At 33.6% G+C, this 23,318-nt stretch overlaps 2 protein-coding genes, 1 long non-coding RNA gene and 1 pseudogene across 4 annotated transcripts; 3 read left to right on the top strand and 1 right to left on the bottom strand.

Moving 5' to 3' along the window:
- Positions 1 to 2,627: 2,627 nt before the first annotated feature.
- On the top strand, positions 2,628 to 8,521 carry LOC114386472 (COP1-interacting protein 7-like). Of its 2 annotated transcripts, XM_028346485.1 has the most exons (9): positions 2,628 to 2,868; positions 2,957 to 3,133; positions 3,810 to 3,937; positions 4,149 to 4,201; positions 4,284 to 4,330; positions 4,455 to 4,607; positions 5,164 to 5,399; positions 6,126 to 7,858; positions 7,991 to 8,521. In XM_028346485.1, the coding sequence occupies exons 1-9, from the start codon at positions 2,804 to 2,806 to the stop codon at positions 8,204 to 8,206; spliced, it is 2,808 nt and encodes a 935-aa protein (XP_028202286.1). In that variant the 5' UTR covers positions 2,628 to 2,803; the 3' UTR covers positions 8,207 to 8,521. The 2 variants fall into 2 exon arrangements, with proteins under 2 accessions (XP_028202286.1, XP_028202287.1); XM_028346486.1 differs by lacking the exon at positions 2,628 to 2,868 and having other exon boundaries at positions 2,955 to 3,063.
- A 2,624-nt stretch (positions 8,522 to 11,145) lies between these two features.
- On the top strand, positions 11,146 to 14,188 carry LOC114387684 (annotated as a pseudogene).
- Positions 14,189 to 15,376: 1,188 nt separating this feature from the next.
- On the top strand, positions 15,377 to 17,552 carry LOC114386585. Its single transcript, XR_003661117.1, has 2 exons — positions 15,377 to 16,668; positions 17,171 to 17,552. It is a non-coding gene; the product is annotated as an uncharacterized LOC114386585 (long non-coding RNA).
- A 2,459-nt stretch (positions 17,553 to 20,011) lies between these two features.
- Positions 20,012 to 22,123, bottom strand: LOC114386424 (polyphenol oxidase, chloroplastic-like). Its single transcript, XM_028346432.1, has one exon. It carries the CDS (start codon positions 22,040 to 22,042, stop codon positions 20,219 to 20,221), a length of 1,824 nt encoding a protein of 607 aa, XP_028202233.1. The 5' UTR covers positions 22,043 to 22,123; the 3' UTR covers positions 20,012 to 20,218.
- Between the last annotated feature and the right edge of the window lie 1,195 nt (positions 22,124 to 23,318).

The raw sequence follows: 23,318 nt of genomic DNA on the forward strand, positions 1-23,318 counted from the left end.
ATAACTGATCCATCCATATGAAAACAATTGCGTGCTATTAATTTTAAAACTCTTTTTTACGAAAGAAAACCTAAGGTGAGGAAATAAAGTCCAATCCAAGCTAGGAAAAGCCTCCAGCTCAAGGAGTACTTACATTTATCTCACACTAAGAAGATGAGTGAAAATTTGAACTTACAATCTATCAAATAAAATAAAAAAAATCCTATTTTGTTTCACTCAATCAATCATTTTGAATTTTTAAACCGTTAAACTTAACTAACATATGTATTTTAAGTGATTTTAGTTATAAATTTTACATTAAAATGTGTACATAACATGTAAACATAGGATAATTAAATTTTAGTGTTATAAAAAGGGTAAGTAAGTCTTGAGGAAAATATCAACCACATAAGAAATTTTGTCGCCTTGTTTAAGCTGTTGATTGTCAATCGCACAACGCACTGAACCCCACACATGCATATTGCCTTTTTCCAGCTAAAGTGAGCGATACAGCTGTTTGATAGTTGGCTTCAGATCCAACTCTCTATTTTTATTCAACAAAATCATCTTATATATTTCGGGCCTTTAATGCTCCAAATAATGAAGTTTTTTTTTATATATAAAAAATCAAATAATTCAAAATGTTTAGTTACAAATTTTATACTATAAGTGTGTAAACTCGAAGTATTTTGTATTGAATTAATTATAATTCGAATTGGTTTTTATGTTATTTGATAATTTAAGACTTCATAATTTTAAGTCAAATATATACGAAGTACAAGCATCTTAAGTATTATATTTTATAGTTCTAATATTATATTTTATAGTGATGCAATTTTTCTTGAAGAGATACTGATGTAAGTTGACTCAAAATAATTTTGTAAAACATCACTTAATATATAACTATGCTGTGTTTTTTTCCTCCCGTTACATGATATATACTAATATTGTAAGTAGTTTTCCATAAACATATTGTAATAATTTTTTGAGGAAATATTTAAGGTTAAAGGAGACTGTTTATATTTTAAAATTAAATAAAATCAGCAAGTTATTAATAAGAAAATACTCCATTAATTCAAACCCAAGTTATGTATTTATTCACAAATGTAAACTTGTAAACAAGCCCATCACATTTATTTGATATATTACAATAATTACATTCATTGTACAGAAGGTATATAGTACGAAATGATCAAGCAATAATAACTAACACTTAGCACCACTTGTACTGAAAATATATATATAAAAAAAAAAGAAATCTACTTGCCCTCAATAAAAACTTAAACTATGTAAAGATTAAATATATGACCATTGACCAGTTGATCAATTACTACCAAAGACAAACAATTGCTGTCTTCTTGATGATGATGTATTACCCCCCTCATCCCCACCCAAAAACAATAATTGCATATTACTCTTCATGGTCTCAATGATACTTTGGTAAGTGTTTAATAATATATATATATATATATATATATATATATATATATATATATATATATTTTCCAATGATTCTTTTAAAATTAACCCTTCGCGTAAATTGTTTTGAATAGGTAAATCAATCATTTGTTTCAGTAGATCTGACCGTTTTATTATTTTTTTAATTTAATGATTAAGATTAGTTATTTATTATAATTATTAAAATTTAAAAAAATAAATAATAAAATAAAATATAACTCTAAAAGAATTACTCTCTCAAAGTAAATTCTTTTATATATATATATATATATATATATATATATAAGTTTAATTTTTATATATTTTTAGCATACAAAATTTTATAATACTAATAAATTTAAAAAATTATCATTGAGATAATTTTTTGAAAATCAACAAACTAACAAAGTTATCATATCATATATTTTAAAAATTTGCCATTAAATTAGTAGGAATCATTTAAACAGTCGATTGCACGTACTATTCATATAATTTTCAATGGAATCGGCTGTCCTCATAAAATAACCAATGCCATAAGGGGAGAAATGCAGTTCAAATCTGAACAAGAACATCCCAACCCAATCCCATTATTATTAAATCACATAGTCCTATAATGAACATATTCTTTGTCCAACTCGATAATTAATGAGCCTCTTTTGCAAGGCCAAACGTGACCCACCATCCAATAATGTATTTTATCAAATGATAATCTTTTAGAAACTTACTCGCGGATATGTGTCTTACAAATTTTAAAAGCCGAAACTAAAACCAACCAACCAAAAAACAAACAAAGTCACACGATATACATGGTTGATTAAGTGGTTGGGAAAGAGTGAAAAAAGAGGATAGGAAAGAAAGATCCTGGTTTAATTCTGTTAACTTAATATTTTTAATAAAATTAGCAAATTATTATTTATCGATGAAAAATAAAAAATGAGTCATAAGCATGTATATATATATATATATATATAAATATATATATATATATATATATATATATATATATATATATATAAAGCAACCAATGATAATAACACTCTTTCCGTCATTAACACAAGATCTTAATTACCACCATCACCTATGTGAGTGTAAAGTAAAGAAAAAAAAAGAAGGGGGAGGAACTGTTAGATAATAGATACGCAGACAAAGCAGGAGGTGTCGCTATTGCATGTGGCCAGGGCGTTGAAATCCTATATTATTAGTGCCCCACTTCGCACTCCATGTGCCATGCTGCATTTCCCTGCTGGCTAAACCTTTCTCTCACATAACATAAGGAAAAAGGAACATATTCACTTTAGTTACTTCACCACAACAAAACACTAACGTTGTTGTTGTTCACTTCACCAAGCATTCTCTTATGCTCTGACAGACACTCTGGTTGGTTGACATGGATTCCAATTCCAAGGCCATTTTGGATTATGCTTTGTTTCAACTCACTCCAACCAGAACCAGGTGAGCTACGATCAGAAAATTAAAATCTTTACTTAGTGGGGTGCTTTTGTTTTTACTCTGTGTGGTTGGTTGATGGTTTTCTTTGCAGATGTGAGTTGTTAGTCTTTCGTGGAGGTGTTCATCAGAAAATAGCTTCTGGGTTGTTTGAGCCTTTCGTTTCTCATCTCAAATTCCTCAAAGATGAGATCTCCAAAGGTGGATACTCAATTAAGCTTCTGCCTCCCAACCACGGTGGCTTCTGGTTCACCAGAGCCACGTTTGAGAGGTCATTGCTACTTTTGCTCATTTTGAATTTACCTCTTTGGCCTCTTAATGGTTATTCTTCATCTCTTCTTTGATCTCAAGAACTTTCTTGCGTGTTTTCTAATTAAATTTGGAGAGTCCGTGAATCAATAACCTCAATAATGGTATCTGAATAACTTTCGAATTTTTTTCACACAATTAGTATAAGAGGTACCATTTTCTAATCGTATTACTACCAAGGATACCTCTTCACGGACTTCTGAACCGTGAATGATAATAATTATTTACTATTTAGATTGCTTTGGAGGTTACTTTTTTTTGGTCCCAACTAATAATTATTTCACAGCACATCAATTTCTTTAATTAAAGTACATGGCAGTGTCAAATCAGTGGATTGATCAAGAAATTATAGCTCTTGAATGATTAGTTTACTCATAATTTAATTTTGGATTTGCTTTACGTGGTTTTATAGATTTAGAGAATAATGGTTTTTTTGGGGGGGGCTGGGAGTGGTTAACACTAGGATTCAGTTAAAGGTGAGAAAAGAATCTGAGGAAATTACCAAAAACTTAGAATCTTCTGTATATTTTTATCCCCTGCTTCTCCATCCAGCACCTGCATTCATCCAATTTAAGATTTATGAAGCTGATTTTGTTCTCTTTCTTTTTTTTTTGGGGTGGGGGGGGAGTATTTTACAGATTTGTGCGCTTTGTCAGCACACCGGCTATTCTGGAGAGGTTTGTTAGCCTTGAAAATGAAATTCTTCAGATCAGAAGTTCATTTCAAGCTAATGCTTTTTCAATGTCCGTTGCAACTCCAGATGAAGGTATGGTTAGGAGCTGCAAATTAAACATGTTTTATGGATATTGCTGTATGAACTGCTTAGTGTTAGGTGCTAGAATTAAATTCCAACAACAGTACATATTAAGTCAAACAACCATGTATCAATGAAGTAAAATTGTGCATATATTCCTTCACCTAATCATGAGTTGCTTGAGTGAAGCTAGTTATTTTACTAAAATTTCATTGTGTATTAGGATCTGTGCCACAAGCCAATGGCATCACAAGGAGGTTAAGTGATTCTACAAAGGTATTTAATTTCTTAAAAGAAATGTTAGAATTACTTAATAATCTCTCAGTTTTTCTTAATTTACATTTTGTCTTTGCTTCAGTTAAATGATGTACTTGAAGGAGTTGACAATAAAGAGGAAAACTCAAAGTAACTTTCTCTTCCCTCTTCAATGGTTGCTGTTGTTTGTTGATGAAATGTAATCTATTATGTTTCGCTAGTTCATTAGAAACCATTCCTAAGTCCTAACACTTTGAATTGCTATAATGATTAGGGTTTCCCTGCATCGTCTGTTAGAGTCTCGAATAGCACTACTCCGGAAGGAGCAAGCAATGGCTTATACACGTGGTCTTGTTGCTGGATTTGAAATTGACAGCATTGATGATCTCATATACTTTGCAAATGCATTTGGAGCAGCCCGTTTAAGGTATGAACTGGAAATATACTACTTACTAGTTCTTACTTGTAAAATGGAAACTATCGTGAATACTTACTCATGATGTCAATGCTATTTTTCCTGTCAGTTTTTGGAAAGTAAAATTCTTTTCCTCAAAATAACTTTCTCTTGATTTTTCTGACTTAAAATTATTTAACAATTGACCCTACTTTGTAGATCGTGAAATTTCACTTGTCAAAGGGAATCCCTCTTTTTGCTATGGAGATTCAACTACCTTTGGATGTCAGTTCTCTCATTCCTTGTTATTCTAAGGATTATTGAGAAATGAGAACATATTCTTGTGAATTAGTTTCCTTTAAACTCTGAATGTTATCCTTTATGTCAGACTTACTAATGGACTATGCCATACATCAGCATATCAGATTAGGGGGAAATTTCTATAAAACAGACCAGCTTTGATACAATGAGTTCTGCTACATAATTTAAAACTAGTATCTTATAGTTTTGGACTGGTGGATCCTGCCTCATTGGCATAAAACCTTTAGCTTTTAAATAAGTTTTAAGTCTTGATATTCAATGTATGTAGCGAAGCCTGCATGAATTTTAAGGAATTATGGAAGAAAAAGCATGCAGATGATCTTTGGATAAAAGAAGTAGCTGCTATGCAGTCAAGCTTACCACCAGCACTCTCATTGTCTGGATCATCTGGAATTATATTGGCAAATGATATAACCACCCATAATAGCTCTAGGGACAGCATTGCTTCTGGTGACGAAAATGTATCTCTGGAAACATTGAATTCTGCTTTAAACAAAAAAGAAGGTATTCTTTTACTCTTTCTTCCTTATTCTTTACCTAAATTATATCATGTCTTAAGAAAATTAATAAATTATAGAAAAATTTGGCATCTAAATCAAATCTCTGAATTTTAAATTTGATAATCATCATACTCAAACCAAACCCAATAATCAATTATATGCTATTCTATGCTTCTTTTTCTTGTCGACAATCTTTAATCGATTCAGCAACAAACTTTTTTAGTTTTCTATTTCTTTATTGATTGAAAAACTCAAATAAGTTAATGTCAGGGAAATAGAAATCTATGAAGAAAAGAGAACAATAATAAGAAATGATGATAATGGTTTTGTGGATTTTCTAGGCTAGAGTGATTGAAATCAGATAAGATCTTACAATATGACTTGCTAACATTGCTATTTTGTGTTTAGTTAATTTCATTCTGAAGTTTAAACTATTAGATGCTTGCCTATTAATGTTAATTTCTACTCCCCCCCCCCCCCAAAATTGGGTGAGAGGCTTGAAGTTTGGATGCAACTCCTTATTCACAAAAGGCATCAAAATCGAATGATTATGGTCTTGAACAGAATTAAAAATGCAGCCTATATCCTATATCATCACTTTTTAGAAAATCAGGAATCTGCTCACATGATGATGTCTGTTGGATGTAATAAAGCCATATTAAAGAGAGCATATCAGTTTTTGCTATAAGCCATACAATGTTTATTTAATATCAAGGAATGCCATGTGCAGATGTGAACCTGCCTACAGCAGATCATAAACTTTCACATACAGCAAATGTTAATATGCCAATGCCCTGGCCTTACAATGTACCTCCATATATGTATAATCTTCAAAATCCGCAAATGCCTTCATACCAAGGATATCCTATGACTAATATGCAGTCTGTTCCTCCTTACCTTGTACCAAATATGCAATGGTCTCCTGACCTGGGAGTGAATCAGAAACCATCAGAAACCAAAAGGGATAAATCTCACAAGAAAAGAGCAGAAGAATACCAAGACCAGCAGACAGAGTCCAGTGACCCTGATTCTGGGAGTGAATCTGATTCAGATAAACAGAATCACTCCAGTCATTCTTCGAAGGATGATCTGAAGAGGAAAAAGCACAGAAGAAAGTCATCTAGAACAGTTGTAATTCGTAATATCAACTACATCACTCCAAAAAGGAGAAATAATGAGGGGGGAGTCTCTGATGAGTCTTTAGAAGATGATGATGGCATCGATGAAGAAACCATCAAACAAAAGGTTGGTGTTGCACTTGAGTCTTTGCAAAAGGTCCATAAAGTTGAAAAACGTGCTAAGGGAAAAAAAGCAGCAGCCTGGCACAATGTAACTAAATCAAGTGATGCGACTGAGGAAGATCTCACTTATAACTTGAGTGATGCGTCCGAAGGAGGAAAGAAAAATGACAACTGGGATGCATTCCAGAACCTTTTGAAGATAGATGAGGGGACCGGAACTGATGGACCAGAAAGGATGCAGTCAATTGATATCCAGGATGAACATTTTGTGTTGAGAAGCTCAGAATTAAGAATGCCAAATGGTGCTAGTTCATCTCCAAACTTGGATTTCAAAGAAGTTCTGAAGAATCCTAAAGTTCCAAATGACTGCTTTATTGTGTCTCAGAGAGATGGAGGAAATGAAGGTGGCTCTAAGCTGGATGAGTATGTAGACAACTGTGGTCCAGTTACAAAGAGCAGGGATAATATTGGTGAAGAAATGCTGTTATCACATAGATCAAAGGAACCAGGAAGAAATGAACTCGGTGATCCATTATCTACTTTTGCTGCTGATTCATTACAAACAAAGGGAAGAGCAGCAGATGATTGGTTTATTGTAGATAATTTGGAAAAGATGAGGAGCCCTGACCCAACCATTGTGCCTGCAGTGTTTGATGGTGATTACACTTCATCAGTGAATGATCGCTCCCAATCTGAGAAAAGAAGTGAGCGAACTCTCATTGATGATTCCTTCATGATTCAGGGTCAATTAGTAGATAATGATCTTTCTGACTCGCAATGGAAGACGGACTTAAGTATGGTTGCAGATCTAACTGCTGCCAACAAGCTTGAAAGTGATGCAGCTGCTTCAAATGAGAAGCATGCATTATCAAAGAACCAGGAGCCAAGTGACCTCTTTGTAGTTCTACAACGGGATTCTGGATTGGACTCTGTTGAGGCCTCGCGGACAATGGACTATGAAATTGACTTTTCCTTCTCAGAAACTAATAGAAGATCCTCCATGGATGATTCTCACGCCAAGGTGAATGACAACCTTCCTGTTAGTCCTGTGAAAACCAATGTGAGAAAAAGCCAAGTTTCTGGAACAAGAAGTTCTGGAAAAGATGAAAAGTCAAAAGTGTTGCGTGATTACTCTGGGAAGAGCAAGCCTGAAATCATGTCGAGGGCCAGAAAGCCGGCTCTCCCTAAAAAGCCTATAGTTCAGAAGAGCAAAAGGGAACAGGTATAGTGATTTGTCAATTCTTCAGTGGCATTGTTATATTTTGAAGATGCTTTGTTTTCCTACTTCATTTCACATAGCATGTATTATTAATCCTAATTCCTAACTCCTAATGATGTATATGATGGTGAACAGGAAGATGAGATTAGACAGAAGATGGAAGAATTGCGGAATGAACGTCAGAGGAGAATTGCTGAAAGAACTGCATCCTCTGGCATTGCTCGAGCTGCGACAAGGAAAGACCAAATTGAAGGTAAAACAGCAAGGATTTCTGCTAAGAGTGACAAGAATAAGGCTCAACCGGTAAAAGAGACAAGCAGAATCAGTTCGGTCAAGGTCAGGGGAATTTAGCAAGCCTGTCAGTTCAATGTGGATGCAACTTTTATAAGCTACAAAGTAAAGTGTATTCAAATAACCGTTGATTAAAATGAAATGAATAGTTTTGTTTTCTATAAACTGTAAGTTATTGCATGTATTCAATCTTGTAATCTCAAAATATTTTGTTTTGTTTCACGTGGTTGTATATCAATAGATTCTTTATCAATTGTAGGTGAAAAATTGTCATAGGTTTTGTTGGATAAATAAATATTGATGTTTAATAGGTTCTGTGGATTGTATATCCCGGCATTCTTTGTTCTATGTAATGTATGAAACCTTTTATAAATAGTTTTCGTTTTTCTACATATAATTGTGAGTTATGTTTTTCGGTTGTGATTCCATTGTCAGTTATACTACCGGAAGGAAAAATAAAGAGAAACAAGCGAAACAAAATCAGAACTTCTTTCTGCACTGTTCTGATTAATTTATATAGAATGTGGATGTAAAATATTTTATGCAGACATTTAATAAGTTCTGACTATTTTATCATGTTATTTTAATTATTAATATGATATGCGGACAAGGTAAATTTCTATTGGATATCTATGTTACGCTGAGAGTGTTCATAAATTAAACTCCTTTTGGTCAAGCCAATGGCCATCGAACAGCCTGCTCCGAATCCCCAAAATCACGATCCCAGATCTTTCTCTTCTTCTGATTATGTTAATTTTGGCCCCTTTGTAATTTGAAAATGCACGTGTATTGTTAATTGATACAGCTATTGACTGCAGAATAGCAAGGAAATTATTATATTATTCACCGTGCTCATAGGACCGAATACATAATGCTTAGTTGCTTTAGCTGGTGAATACACTCAGTAGTGATGAACACAATTAAGTCTCTCATGGCCAATTGGAAAGCCAATAAAATTGGAATATAGAAGTTGGAATGTCATCGTGGCACTCTGATGTAAATGTTGTGGTATATAAAAGAAGTTTCCACTTTTATTGGGATTCATGAATACTTCAACTTGTCATCATAGATTACAGTTTTCACACTTCCATATAAAATTAGTCTTGTATCATTTCAAGAATTTTGGTCAATAAAATTGTGAGGCAAAAGACGAATTTGATTTAAACTCAAAAAGATCGTTGCTATGTGCTTGACAAGTTAAGAAAAATAATCTTGGTTCCTTTCATATGATACACTCAAAATTACAAAGCAAATAGAAAAAGGATTGATAGTTTTAAGGTGAGGGGAAATTCTCCTTATTCTAGAGTTGGGGCAAACGACCAATATCAATAAGAATATATATATATATATATATAATTGGATGGACAAATTGCCAAGTAATGGAGTTTTTTTAATTCAAACACAATTTCAATTCCTTTCTTAGGCCTTAATAGTGTGTTTGTTTGTCCGTTTTGACTTTTCAAACGGATGTGGAAGGCAAAGCTAGAAATTTTTGCTTTTTTCACAAAACATTGCTTTGAAATGTACACCAACTGAATGCAACGTGTACACAAACATGCTCAGTGGCGTTATTACTTATTTCATATAAGTTGGAACAATATAAGGAGCAGGAGAATTGAGTTTGGGAGGAAATTCAGCAACGGTTTGTACCTAACAGTCAAAACCAATGTTAAGTAGTTTGTTAAAAGTGGGAACTATACAAAATTATTGAGTTGATTAAATATGGAAAATCCGAAGAGACATCTTAAAGGGTCGAAGCTGTTTAATATTCTCTTATTTTTAGCAATGAGCCTGCCCATAATACACTATACACTGTTACAGGAAATTAGTTACAACCCGCCTATATACTATCACTGGTATTCTGTCTTACTTTTTAGTTCTCAACACAACTAGTTATATATTTTACTCTCTTTTTTTTTCCCTTTTTCTAATTAATTATTACACCTTCCTTTGTAGAAAGTGAGTGGAAAACAAAAGTACTCATCTTGTCTTTGATCATAAAAAGTAGTCATTTTCCACACAGTATTTCCTGGATTGATAGCTTTATGGTGTTTTTGAATTTGTCACAATTCCTGAACTACCAGTTTCTGTGTTGGGCATTGGTTAGCTATTGTGAATTGTGATGAAGACACAAAGCATAAACGCCAACATAAAGCTCCCCATCAAATCCACGACATAGAAGTAGAAAAGAACCTTTTTTAACATTAGAACTCACATAATTTAATTGTTGCCCCACCATTAGGTGTAACCCCCTAATTGCATGCATGTCTCGCATTTTCTATTATCATTTCAATTTGAATAATATCCATTTCTGATTATTTTTTTCTTACAAAGGTTTGAATTCTCTTGTAAATTATTCTATAGAATTATTTTGTCTTTTAATTATCTTCAACAGGTTTACATTTTGAGCTGAACATGTCAGGTTGCTTATACGCGCTTTGTGAAGTTGTGGTTCGAACATCATAATGTTTCTTTTATTTCAAGTCAATATAAGCAAACCAATTAAGGCATGGCTAATGTGAGATTATGTGGTTTGAAGCCACTGCTCTTTGGACGGAAGTCATGTGTTTCTGAGGTAAGATTCTGATCTTTTTCTTGTTTCAACATGGGGTTGCAATATGAGCAAATGCATACAGACCAATCTTATTAGAACAAACTCAAAATCTGGATATTAATTAGGATTTTGATACTTTTGACAAAGCCAATCCCATATATTTTGTCATTGTATTTTCCATGACATGCTATGTTCCTTGCTTCAATTTTGCTTAGTATCGGAATTGTTATATTGTCACAATACCTTTCATTCATCAAATTTTCTTAAGAAAGGTCAGTGGAAACATTTAGAGAACCTTCATGAGATAAAATCATAAAAATTTATTATCTAACGTTAAAAGGGGTAATTTAGTATACAAAATGTAGGGATTTCAATTTTAGCTATCCGAAATATTATTCAGATTTTATATATGGGAATCCTTCTCAAAGTTTAATATATGCAGTCAATGAAAAGCTCTACCACACCCAAGAAGTCTTCTATGGCTCAGAATGAAGGGAAGGGGGGGTCAATTGAGTGGTCATTTGTTGGTGCGGACCAATTGATTTCAATGATGAAGGTCCATAAAAAGATCTTTGTCTTCAGGGACATCATGGACCTTGCTCCTCTGAATAGTTCTGCTTCCTTACATGAGGTACTTTACGAATTATGACTTCTTTCTATGAAATTGAAAAAATAAATAACTAAAGGATGATTTCGCCTCCATTTGTTTTTCATCTGTCATATTGCAGATGGTTATTGCAACCCTGGAGGAAGTCTATAGATCAGGTTTCAAAATGTAGCACATAAAACTATTCTAATTCTGATTACAGAAATTTGTATCCTAGTAGAATACTAAATGTATAAAGTTTTCCTCTAGGGTCTTGCCTACTTCCGCCAGGCTTTAAAGTCTCTTGGACAGTCTTGGATGATGAACAACGATTGTATGGAAAAAAACAATTATGAGTTGCCATCTTGTAAAGATAACACCAATATATGGCAACTGGGTATGCTATTATCTCATTTTTCTTATCAAATGATTAATCAGAATTCAGAATTTCTGTCAAATGTCTCCGTTGAATTTGGTATAATCTGAGTTAATTGTCATTTTATTTGTTTCGCAGGTGAAACCATGTCGGCCACACTTGATTGTTTGATTAATTTTGCTAGTGAAAAGTTTGATATCATGGAAGAGGACCCCAAAAAAGAATTCAGCCCACCATCTAGCTCGTTTGGAAAAGTTATGTCCAACTCCAACTCCTTTTCTGAAAGCAGCTATTCTCCTACCACACCACTTTGGTCTCTCAGAATTCAAGGTGTGGCAAAGCAGAACCCGATTGATTTAAAGCGCTTATCTTACCATATGTCACCACCACACACGGAAATCCACAAGATAGAGAAGAAACCAACTATAAACATGGAAATAATAGATCACAAAGCTGAAAACCATGGAAAAAGCATTTCACAAGAGATAGTTCTTCACTCGGACACAACTAGTGATCATGGGAAAACATATGATAAACCTCAAGCAAAGGAAGATGTGGAGAACCTATCAGTATCTCCCAAACCATTAGAAACACCTACCCTGCAGCAAAAAGCACCAGGATCGATATCATCGTCACCACCACTAACACCAACTCCACCAGCACCACTCCTTCCCACAACATACACTGTCCCATTACCACAAGTGCTGCAGCCAAATATGGCACTGCCACCACCACCTCTACCGCCAGTGCCTTTCAAAACTGGATTAGCTCCGGCACCTCCACCACTATTTCCACGAGGAAACGGAGCTGCTGCTCCACCACCTCCTCCACCTGGAACAGGGAGATCCTTGCGTCCTAAGGCAACTACCAAATTGAAAAGGTTGACGCAATTAGGCAACCTGTATCGAACTCTCAAGGGAAAAGTGGAAGGATCTAGCCTCAAAGGTAAATCATCCGGTGGGAGAACCAGTGCAATTGGAGCAGGAAGCACTGGAGGAAAGCAAGGAATGGCTGATGCTCTAGCAGAGATGGCAAAAAGGTATGCAGTTTAGACAATCCAGAACAACACATTTGGTTAGTTTTCAAGTCTTGAAGCCAAATATCTCACCACTCTCTATTGTTATTTTTACTACTAGATCATCTTATTTTCAACAAATTGAAGATGTTCAGAGGTACACAAAACAGATCATAGAACTGAGATCTGCTATTACCAATTTCAGGACTAATGATATGACAGAACTTATTAAGTTCCATAAAGATGTTGAATCCGTTCTTGAGAATCTAACTGATGAATCACAAATGAGTTTAGAAACTCCATTTTGAATTAATGCACTACCGTATATATTATATTGCTAGTTCTTTCAATACCATGATAGTTCTTTTGCTATGTAGGTGCTATCTCGGTTTGAAGGTTTCCCCTCGAAGAAGTTAGAAGCTACAAGAATGGCTGCCACGCTTTATCTTAGATTGGATTCAATTCTTACTGAGCTCCAAAATTGGAATATAGTGCCTCCCATGGGCCAGTTCCTTGACAAGGTTGAACGTTACTTCAATAAATTCAGGATCCTCAGATTTATTATCCCCTCAATGATGCAATTTTTTTTAATGTAATGTACATTCATTTCTGACTCACAAGACCAACATACGGATAAAAACAGAATTAGATGGTTTGGAGCGAAACAAAGATGAAGAATCCATGAAATTCAAAGGCCACAACATTGAATTCGACTTCCACATCCTTATAAAAATCAAAGAAGCAATGGTGGATGTTTTATCTAATTGCATGGAGTTAGCACTAAAGGTTAGAAAACAGTCACAAACCAGCACAATTACTTTTTATCAAATCACCTTAGGATCATTTAGAATGATTAACATTATGAGCATTTGCATAAACTCAATGCAGGAAAGGCGCAATGATGCTGCTACCAGAGATTCAGGATCAAACATTAGTGATGGAAAAAGAAAAGAAGATGCTAAGTTGCTTTGGAGGGATTTCCAATTCGCATTTCGGGTCTATACATTAGCTGGTGGACACGATGATCGTGCTGACAAGCTGACAAGAGAATTAGCTAAGGAAATAGAGAGTGATCCCAACCAGCCATGATGTTGCACAAGCTTGATTTCTTGAGGATACGGTCATAAAGCACTTTTTCCCCCTCTTTCAGTTAAGAAGCTCTAGATCTTGGTTTGAGCAAAAGCTAAAAAAAAAATAAAAATGGTTGCTTTCTCGGCTACAATACAATTCAAACAATACAGATGAGTAAAAATTTGTCATGGTGAGGTTCTTTAGCTATATACTTATCATATATCGGGCTTTTGCTTTTTTCTTTTTTTAAATAAGTCAAAATCCATTTGTATATTAAATTATTGTTAGAGAAATGGAGTTATAATATTTTATAGGAGGTAGTTTTGCTTGAAGAGGTTCAAAATCAATTGCGGGGAACTCTTGCTACTGGAAGTATGGAGCTAGACTCGGTGCTTCACAGCTCCCTTTAAATTGTTTTTAAGTAATCAATTTCTCGTTCTCAATTAGCATATAGTGAATTCTATTTTTTTTAATTAATTACATATCTGATTCCTCTAGTTTAGATTATTTGTTATTTTAAGTTTTTTAAGTTTTTTTTTAAATAGGTACTTCTATCTTTAAACTTTACAAATATCCTTCCTTTATTTTTTTTCTTACTTAACACCCTCATTTTTTTTATTATAACTTTTTATAAGTTAAATTGATTAAATTGTCTTTTACTCAAAATTTATTAACCAAAATATCAAATTTACCCAAATTAAAAAAAATCTCGAAAACTTATTTTTTGAAGAGCATAAATAATTAAGCTTTAAAAGGAAAAGAAATTTAATATAAAAATAAGATTTTAAAAATAATTACTAATTTAAATTTTTAAAAAAGAGTATAATAAGAGATTATATATCACTCTTAAGATTAAAATTCTATATTTTTATACTGGGTAGAAGGATATTGTTTCGAATTCACTAATAACCCAAGTCTGCTACAGTTTGGGCTAGACAATCTATTACGGCTGATGTCCAAGCTTCATCCATTTAGCCCAATTGGCATACAAACTCTTTTATAGTCATGATAACCACACTTAGTTTTATGTGGTATTTATTATTTACAACAGCTGATCACGTTAAATTAGTTAACAAAAGATTTAAAAAAATATTTTATAAAAAAATATATATCATTGTCTAGTAGTTAAGGTTGTTACTTAATTGCAGAAATTAAAACAAAAAAAGCAAATATTTAAAAGATTAAAAAAAAATTAAGAACTAAAACAAAATAAAAGAAACACATTAATTTATAAGGACCAAAAGTTATTTAAACAGTTAAACCTATTAAAAAATACTATTAGCTTTCCACATTAGACACCACCATGAGTTTGTACTTGAAAGAGAAAATCAAGAGAAAGTATAAATATTAAAAGAAGAAGGACATGAAATTTTAATGATGAAGATTTTCACATAAAGGAGATCCAAGTGAAAATTACACATGAGAGATCCATTTTCAAAAAAACAATTAGCTACTGACGTGCAGTACCAATTAATTAGAAAATGATTTTGTACTATTGTACTCTTTCTAGCCAAGGCAGCAAGGCAGCAGTACATGTGTACTACCGAGCTGAATTTTCACAATAATTTCATTTCAGCTAATGGTAGCCTATAAATGTTGCACTAGCTTTCCTTCACTACCAGTCCAACAAGCAGTTTTTACATTTTCTCCTAACTTTGAGAGCATGGGTAACTTCTATTTTTTTGGCGCGGTCCCCTTCTCCATCATCTTTACTTCAACCTTTAAACTTCCTTTTTCAACTATTAAAATTCCTGACTATGTTGAGGAAATTAAGAAAATGGGTTTGTTGCCGATGCCAGCAGAATAGAAGCTCCCCATGTTCTCACCGTTAGCAGAAAACGGGTGTTATCTGGATAAGACCTCCAGGAACCATTCCCAAGTTTGCCAGCACCACCATCACTTCTTCACTCTAGTATCCGGTATGGTGAGATTAATTAATATATAAATGATAGATTTATACCTTCTCGGATTTTTTTTTTCTTTTGCTGAGTTCTTGGCATAAATTTTGGAGGGATTCTGATGTGACAAAATCTAAGGGGTGTTTGGTTGAATTGTTTTTTATTTTTATTTTCAATAGAAATAGAAAATAGTGATAAAAATGTGTTTGGTTGAATTTTTGTTTTCATTTTCAGTGAAAATATTTTCTCAAACAAACCAAAAATGGAAAATAATAAAATTTTATTTTCAGTTGAAATCAGAACCTCATTTTGATTAAAATGAAAATACACAAGGAATATAATTTTAAGCAATATTTCCTTTTGAAAGCATGTTCAGTGTTTTTATTTCTTGAAAGCAAAAAACAAGAAATCAAATCAAACATATTTTTTCAGAATTTTAATCTTTTGAAAATGAAAACAGTTTTAAGAAAATGAAAACAGGAAATGAAAATAGAAAATGAAAATACAAACCAAACACACCCTAATTAATTCAACATTCTCTCTTTAGATATTAATTATTTTTTGGCGAAAAAAATTAAGTTGTGAAAAAATAAAGGATAATTTTAAAAGAATAATATAAATAATTGATAAATTAATATGATTATTTAAAGGTGTGAATGAGTTAAAGCGATTTTATTTATAGGAACAAATGTAGTATTTATAAATAGAGTTTAAAGGTCACGAAGTAATTTGTTTGGATACAGGCCGATATATATTGAACTTACTTCATTAAGGGGATTGCTCTTGTAGTATCACAATTGTTGTTGACACTATCCAGGTGGGTGTCATTTTGTTTTATCCTATAATTGTTCCTTGGAAATCGCAGAGGGAGTTAGATCTATGACCTTCAAGCCGCAATGGTGGAGGATGGGATCACACATGAGGTGGTGGATAAAGGTGGGGTCACACGCGATGGTGGTAGACGAGGTTGGGGAACTGAGAAATTTACGGGGAAGGGGAAGGGAAAGGGGTGTAAGGATTTGGTGAGTAGACAAAAGAAAATTTTCTTAAGGATTGATAGTGTTAATAACAATATTGGTATTGGGAACAGGAGTTCCCCTCCATCAAACAACCTAACACCATACCTTGCGTAGTTGACTTTAGTACAAAAGGTTATTACTATTGGTCCCAACAAAATTGCTCTTGGCCCATACCAGCCAAGAACAATTACCAAACTACCCTTCTCCACCTTTCATATCTTCTTTCTCCTTTCCTTTTTTTCTCTTTCTTAATTCATTCTCTCTTTTCTCTTTCCCTTTCTTTCCTCTCTTCACTCTGTACACTCATATACTACCAATTTTTTTTCGTTTTCGTAGTCAAAATAGAATCACAATTTTGTTTTGCAATTTTATATAACTGAATCATGATTTTGTTGTGTTGCACAATTATTGTAGGTATATAATATCTACTAAAGATATCATTTACGTTTGTAAGCTAATATTGATTTTTTGGCTAACTTTGTCTCTTGTATATATGATAATGGAGATTTTTTTAAAGGATCGTTGTCCCTTGCCTCCTGTTGTACTACAATGGAGAAGTTACTACACACCCAAAGTTCGCTCATGGCAAAAGCTTACAATCAACACATACAAGCTTTCAACTCAATACAATTTGAATTAGTTAGAGGATTTCAATACATAATAGACATTTCTAAGGATTGAAATATGTAGTAGACATTTTGTTCATGACAAAAGTTACATGTGTATCCCATTATTTTTATGGATGTGAACCTCAATATGTAATTGATATTTCTATGAAATTGTATGCAATACATGTAATTTCTGAAGACTTTTTAAAATTATGAAAAAAAGGTACAATGGAAGTATGACTTCATCACACTTCCATTGTACAATTTTTTTAAGAAAAATTACTAATCGGAAGTGTGATTTCGTAATGTAATGTACAATGGAATCACACTTTTGTTGTACCATCATTTTTTAACCTCCCTTGCATAACAGAATCATGGTTTTGTTATGTATTTTTTTCCACACTAAGATGTATTATGAAATCGTGATTCCATTGCATAACGGAGTGTGCGAAAATTGTGCACAAGATTCCATTGCACAAATGTACAACAAAATCGTGATTATGTTATGCAGAACCTTTACCTTCCTAATTCTCTTTGGGAATAGGTAATTTTGAAAATTTGAGGAATTATATGGCCAATAGTAAAACCCATTGGAGCCAATAGCAACACCCAGTACAAAAGAGTGTTGTTAGGTGCACCCAACATTATTGCTGGTGCACCCAACATTTAATTAAAATACCAAAATTGCCCCTACGTTTTTTTCGCATTTGTGATGGATGTGTGTGAGGGTGATCCGTAAATCGTACGGATCAAGTTGATCCGTAAGATTGATACGGATCAACTTGATCTGTAAGCCTTTTACGAAACAATACGGATCAACATGATCCGTAAAAATCTTATGGATCAAGTTGATCCGTAAAAAACTTACGGATCATGTTGATCCGTAAAAGGCTTACGGATCAAGGATATTTTCGTCATTTTACCTTAAGTATTGGGTGCACCAGCAATAATGCTAGGTGCACCTAGCAACACCCAGTACAAAATAGCAGCCAGCCCATCCCACAAAACCCAGTTTTCCACGAAACGAGGAGAGTCCAATTGTTACAACTCCAGCCCAAGTCTTCCCATTTCCGACCTTTTTTTGTGTGTAAAATTTCTATGTTATCCCCTCTCTTCAGATGTAATGTAAAGTTTTTCAAGAAGGTGATCACCAGGTAGTTAATCAGTTACGGAAGACGTGTCTTTGGTAACGAAAAGCTTCAAACGTTCAACAAAAAAGTTAGGATACATGATTGACTGAGTGAGAATGACAATGTTAGCATAGAGTATATGATAACGTGTTCATCAACTTCATAAAAGTAAGAGGAAGGGTTAAGAGTTAAGACTTAAGAGTCGATCTTGACACGCCCAATAATGACTAGGAACACTTTTGTCACCATTAGAAATGGTCCAACAAGCAACCAGCTTGTCATCCTTTATTAACTTTCGTAAGCCACACGTATACTGTCATCCAAAATAACATTTATAAATTCACTAGTTTCTCTTCAGAATGAACTATTTTATAATTATAATAATGCAATTATCATTCGATGGCAAGATTAAATGTTGCTCCTTAGTCATAGTTTCAAATTCACCACTTTCATATTCAACAAAATAGCACATGCAGTGTATTTTAGGTCATTCTTAAGTAACAGATATAATAAATTAGTTTAGTGCCGTGCAGGGTTCGATTAGGTAATCCATATTTTATTTGAAGAGTTTTCAACTAAAAAATAAACTCCTAAAAATAGGAATACTAAACTTTTTCATAATTGTAGACATATGCGGGTAAAATTTATATCAAATAGAAGATGAATAGCTAAATGGGTATATCCACAAGTAATTTAAATCAATATTGTCACTATTCATTAAATAAATGGGGTGAGTATCAAGGTATTCATACTCGCAAGTACTTGTTATTGTAAAATTACATAAATACTCCTATACAAATATATAATACATATCATCATTATTGTTAAGTTATTTTTACTTATTATTATTTAGCTATATTTTTTTATCTTAAAAAGAAATCCTTCATATTACGCATTTAATAATTTAAATAGAAAATAATAAATACATCATATTAGGATCTTTAAAAATAAAATTGTTAACATTTCTCAATTACATTATAGTTATTCGTTATTATTGTAACAAAAAGTAAGAACAAACGTTGTTATCACTCAAACCTATCAAATATTAATACTTCACCTCGACGTAAATGAAGAAGCACATCCATATATTTGGCGCTTACCACACATAATTAGCACGCTTAGTCTCGACTCTCGATGTTACAGACTAATAAACAGAATAGAACCATTATATATGAAGCACTGTAAACAAGATATGTATACTGATAAGTATTTTACATAGCCTACATTTTTTACACGTCATAGAAATGAATTTTGTTTTATTAACTCTTTCTTTCATTTTAATCAACGATGTAATATTTTATATGGACGTGAAGGAAGGGTATAGAAAATGATAATCACAATTCATAAATTAATTTTTTCGTTTGTAATAACGCAGAGATCCTTTATTTAGATTTTGAAATCTGTATCATTTTTTATACACTGATATATACTCATTGAAAGGGTATTTTATATATATACACACACACACATATATATGTATATATATTTCTCCTTTTCTTATTATTTAAAGTGGTCTAACATGGGATATAATTATAATAACTAGCTAGCACCTTAATCTGCACGATCCTTGTCTCCAAGAGAAGTGCCACACGGTACGAGGCAATTTAGTGACTGAAAACTTCAATTATATATTTATTGGTGAAAACCTTATGAAATAATCATATTTGAAAATCGAATTATTTTACACACTTTTAACGCTTATTATTATTTCCAATCTTTTTCTCGCTATTAAATCGCATAACATAGTATAACATATATATCGCATATGGCTTAATTTCATTCAAACTTTTTCAATTCAATTAACTATCGCCATCCTCACTTGTGAAACTCTATCTTGATCCCACCAACGATGACATGCCCCTTCCCAAACTTGGGCACCAAAGTCACCACCACATGCTCATCATCTTCAGCACCCAAATCCTCCAACAACTCCGTTATCCCAAGCCTCAAGTTAGTCTTCATCTTCCCATGCTTGTGCTTGTGCTTATGAGGCACACTCACAAAGCTTCCCGCAAACTCAGTCTTACTTGGCCCACCTGGCACATCATCTTCATCGTTAATATACACATCAAACTTCACACCCAAATCCCTCTCAAACTCAATCCCTTCTATCACCAAAACCTCTTCCTCCTCTTCCTTTTCCTTCTCACTCCTTCCCTTCTTTGGCCTCTTCACAAGAGCACTCACACTTGAATCCAAAACCAAAGGAAACTTATTAGTAGTTTTATTAGTAGTCTCAGCAGCCAGTGCTGCACCAGCACCAAAGCTCCTTGCAACCACTCTTCGAAAACGCGGTGTTGGCTTAGCTTCTAACCACGGAACATCAACATCTTGGTAAACATATCCAAGCTTTCTAGTATCAAGACAATCCTTAACCTTCACACGAACAAGATTCTTGTTCTCATCGTAGAAAAGAAACCCAGATTCCAACCAATCAGGGTCTTTGATGTCACTTCTCTTTCCTCCAAGAGTTTTCCATATGGACCACATTCTATCCACATTAGCGTGGTGAGAATAGAAAATAGGGTCTCTAGCAGCAGAATAGAGAGTCCCCATGTCCTCAAAGTTAGGTTGTGTGTTATCACCGGTCCATATATGGACCGGACCGTGAGGAATGTTCTCCACAGTGCCACCACCGGGATCACTATCTTCTCCTGCACGGTAAGGGCTACCGAAGAAGAGCGTTGGAGTCTTTGAACTTGACACCAGTTGCCGGTACATGGTGTTGAGATTGGTTGATATTTGTTCTTGTGTTGAGGATTGGTCTTCAACGCCGTTGTAGTCTAGGTCAACGAGTTTTGGCGGTTTATGATTTGCGTTTCTGAGGGAGTCATAAAGTGGTGACTTGGGATCAGTGTACATGGCTGGCATTGGCATGCCATTGGGGAAATCCCAGTTCCAAAAGGGAAGGGCAAAATTTGGGTCAAGATCTTTGATCAAGCTTCCCAAGATTTTCTCATAGAAGTAGAGGTACCAGCGGTGGAAGGGAAAGAAGAGCCAAGAGTTATGAACTTGAAAATCAAGAGAAGGGAACCCAACTTGGTGATATGCACCATCACAATAAGCACAATGAATGTTAGCTTGTTGTGTGAAGCTTCGTGGATCGTTGGGAGGCAGGGCTTTCATGCGACGAAGGGCTTCTTTGTAATTTTGGAGGTATGTGGCATCTACCAAATGTGCAGCGGGTCTGACCTTAACTTGGGGGGTGATTGGAAGTGTGAAGTCTATGATGTTTGAGGAAATTGGAGGGCAACAATTGGTCTGTTTGGCTCCTGAGGGAAGGTCAGGTGGGCCACATTTGGTTATCTCTGGAGGGGAGATAGGTGCTGCAAGGGACAATGAATCATTGCTTAGGGTACCATAAAAGCCTCCTAGGCCAATGAGGATATTTCTTCTGTCAAACATAAAGGCCTCTTCTTGGGTGTCTTTGTTGATGTTTTTTATTGATTGGTTTTCTTGGTCACCACCCTTTGTGGCTTTGCATGACACTCTAGACTTCGCAACTTTTGGGGCATTGGAATTGTGATTTCTGATTAAGGGGATGGAACAAGAGGTAGAAACATGGGTTCCGGTGGCAGCTGGGGTGGAAGTATTATTATTGGTTGCAATGGAAAAGGGTGGAGGATATAGGGAAGCCATGAGTATGTGATAGATAGATTTATTTTGGAATATGCAAATTTTGGTAGATGCAATATATTGTGTGCTTAAAGCTTGTGAAATGCCTCCCATTTTATAACTAAGTTCGGTAGACTATTCTCTTCATCAAAATAAGAGAAATGTTGAAGATTAACATGATATCAATTAATAATCACGTGGACGAGGATCAACTGGAATTGCTATTATTTGTTTATTATTCTTCTAAAGTAAGTTTCATTGCCGTGCGAGTCACTATATCTTCCCTGACGAATTCCAAATACAGATGATCAATTGGGAATACTTTATGCTAAGACGAATTAAATAGTAGTATAACATAATCCTATTTGTATACTTTTATTATTGTTTTGGTTATGGCCTGGAATTTGGATCCTCTCCGCTGAATGGACGAGCAAGCTAGCTAAAGACAATCAATTTCCACGAAAGTTCTGGTGGTATCATGTATGAAATAGTGTGCAAATATCACAATTCCAGATTTTTTTTTTCTTTCCAGGGGCCTGTTCACTTTATAGTATTATTACACCATTCTAATTTGAGCAATGCAATTTCGTTCCAACTGCTATACTTTGCGATAATTATATGTTATGCCACCAAAACAACGCTCGGAATCTTTTCTGTTTTCTACGGGGGTTTTTTTTGTCTTTTCTGTATACAGATCACACGAATTTTTTAAATGCATGAGAGACTAATTTGTTTGATAAAAAAATTTACTATAATTTTTTTTGAAAATATTCATTTACTGGAGAAAAAAAAACCCCACAAATATAAATATAAATATATAAAGTAATACCATATGATATGATGAGAAAGACAAAGAAAAAATAGCATGTGATACTAAGAGAGAAATGTTAGGAACATATATATTATCATTTATATTATCATATACTTCTTTAACACAATATCTCTTTTTAGTTAAAATTGATTGAAAATAAAAATAGATAATATTTTAGAAAGAATGTATTAAAAAATATGATGTTGGTAATCCTCATTAATAAGATATATTATTATCTTAATTTGAGACAAAACATTCACAATATATATAGTATAGAGCTAATTGTAATTTTTTTCATCATCAAGTATATTCAATTGACACAAAATTATTTTAAATGTAATTATGGTTGATATCCAATTCCAATCCGACTCAAATAGAAGTATAGAATTATAATACCTATAGGCTATAGTCTATATGAAAAATAATATATATATATATATATATATATATATATATATATATATATATATATATATATATATATATAAA

This window comes from Glycine soja, chromosome 15, assembly GCF_004193775.1.
Source record: "Glycine soja cultivar W05 chromosome 15, ASM419377v2, whole genome shotgun sequence".
Taxonomy (NCBI): Eukaryota; Viridiplantae; Streptophyta; class Magnoliopsida; order Fabales; family Fabaceae; genus Glycine; species Glycine soja.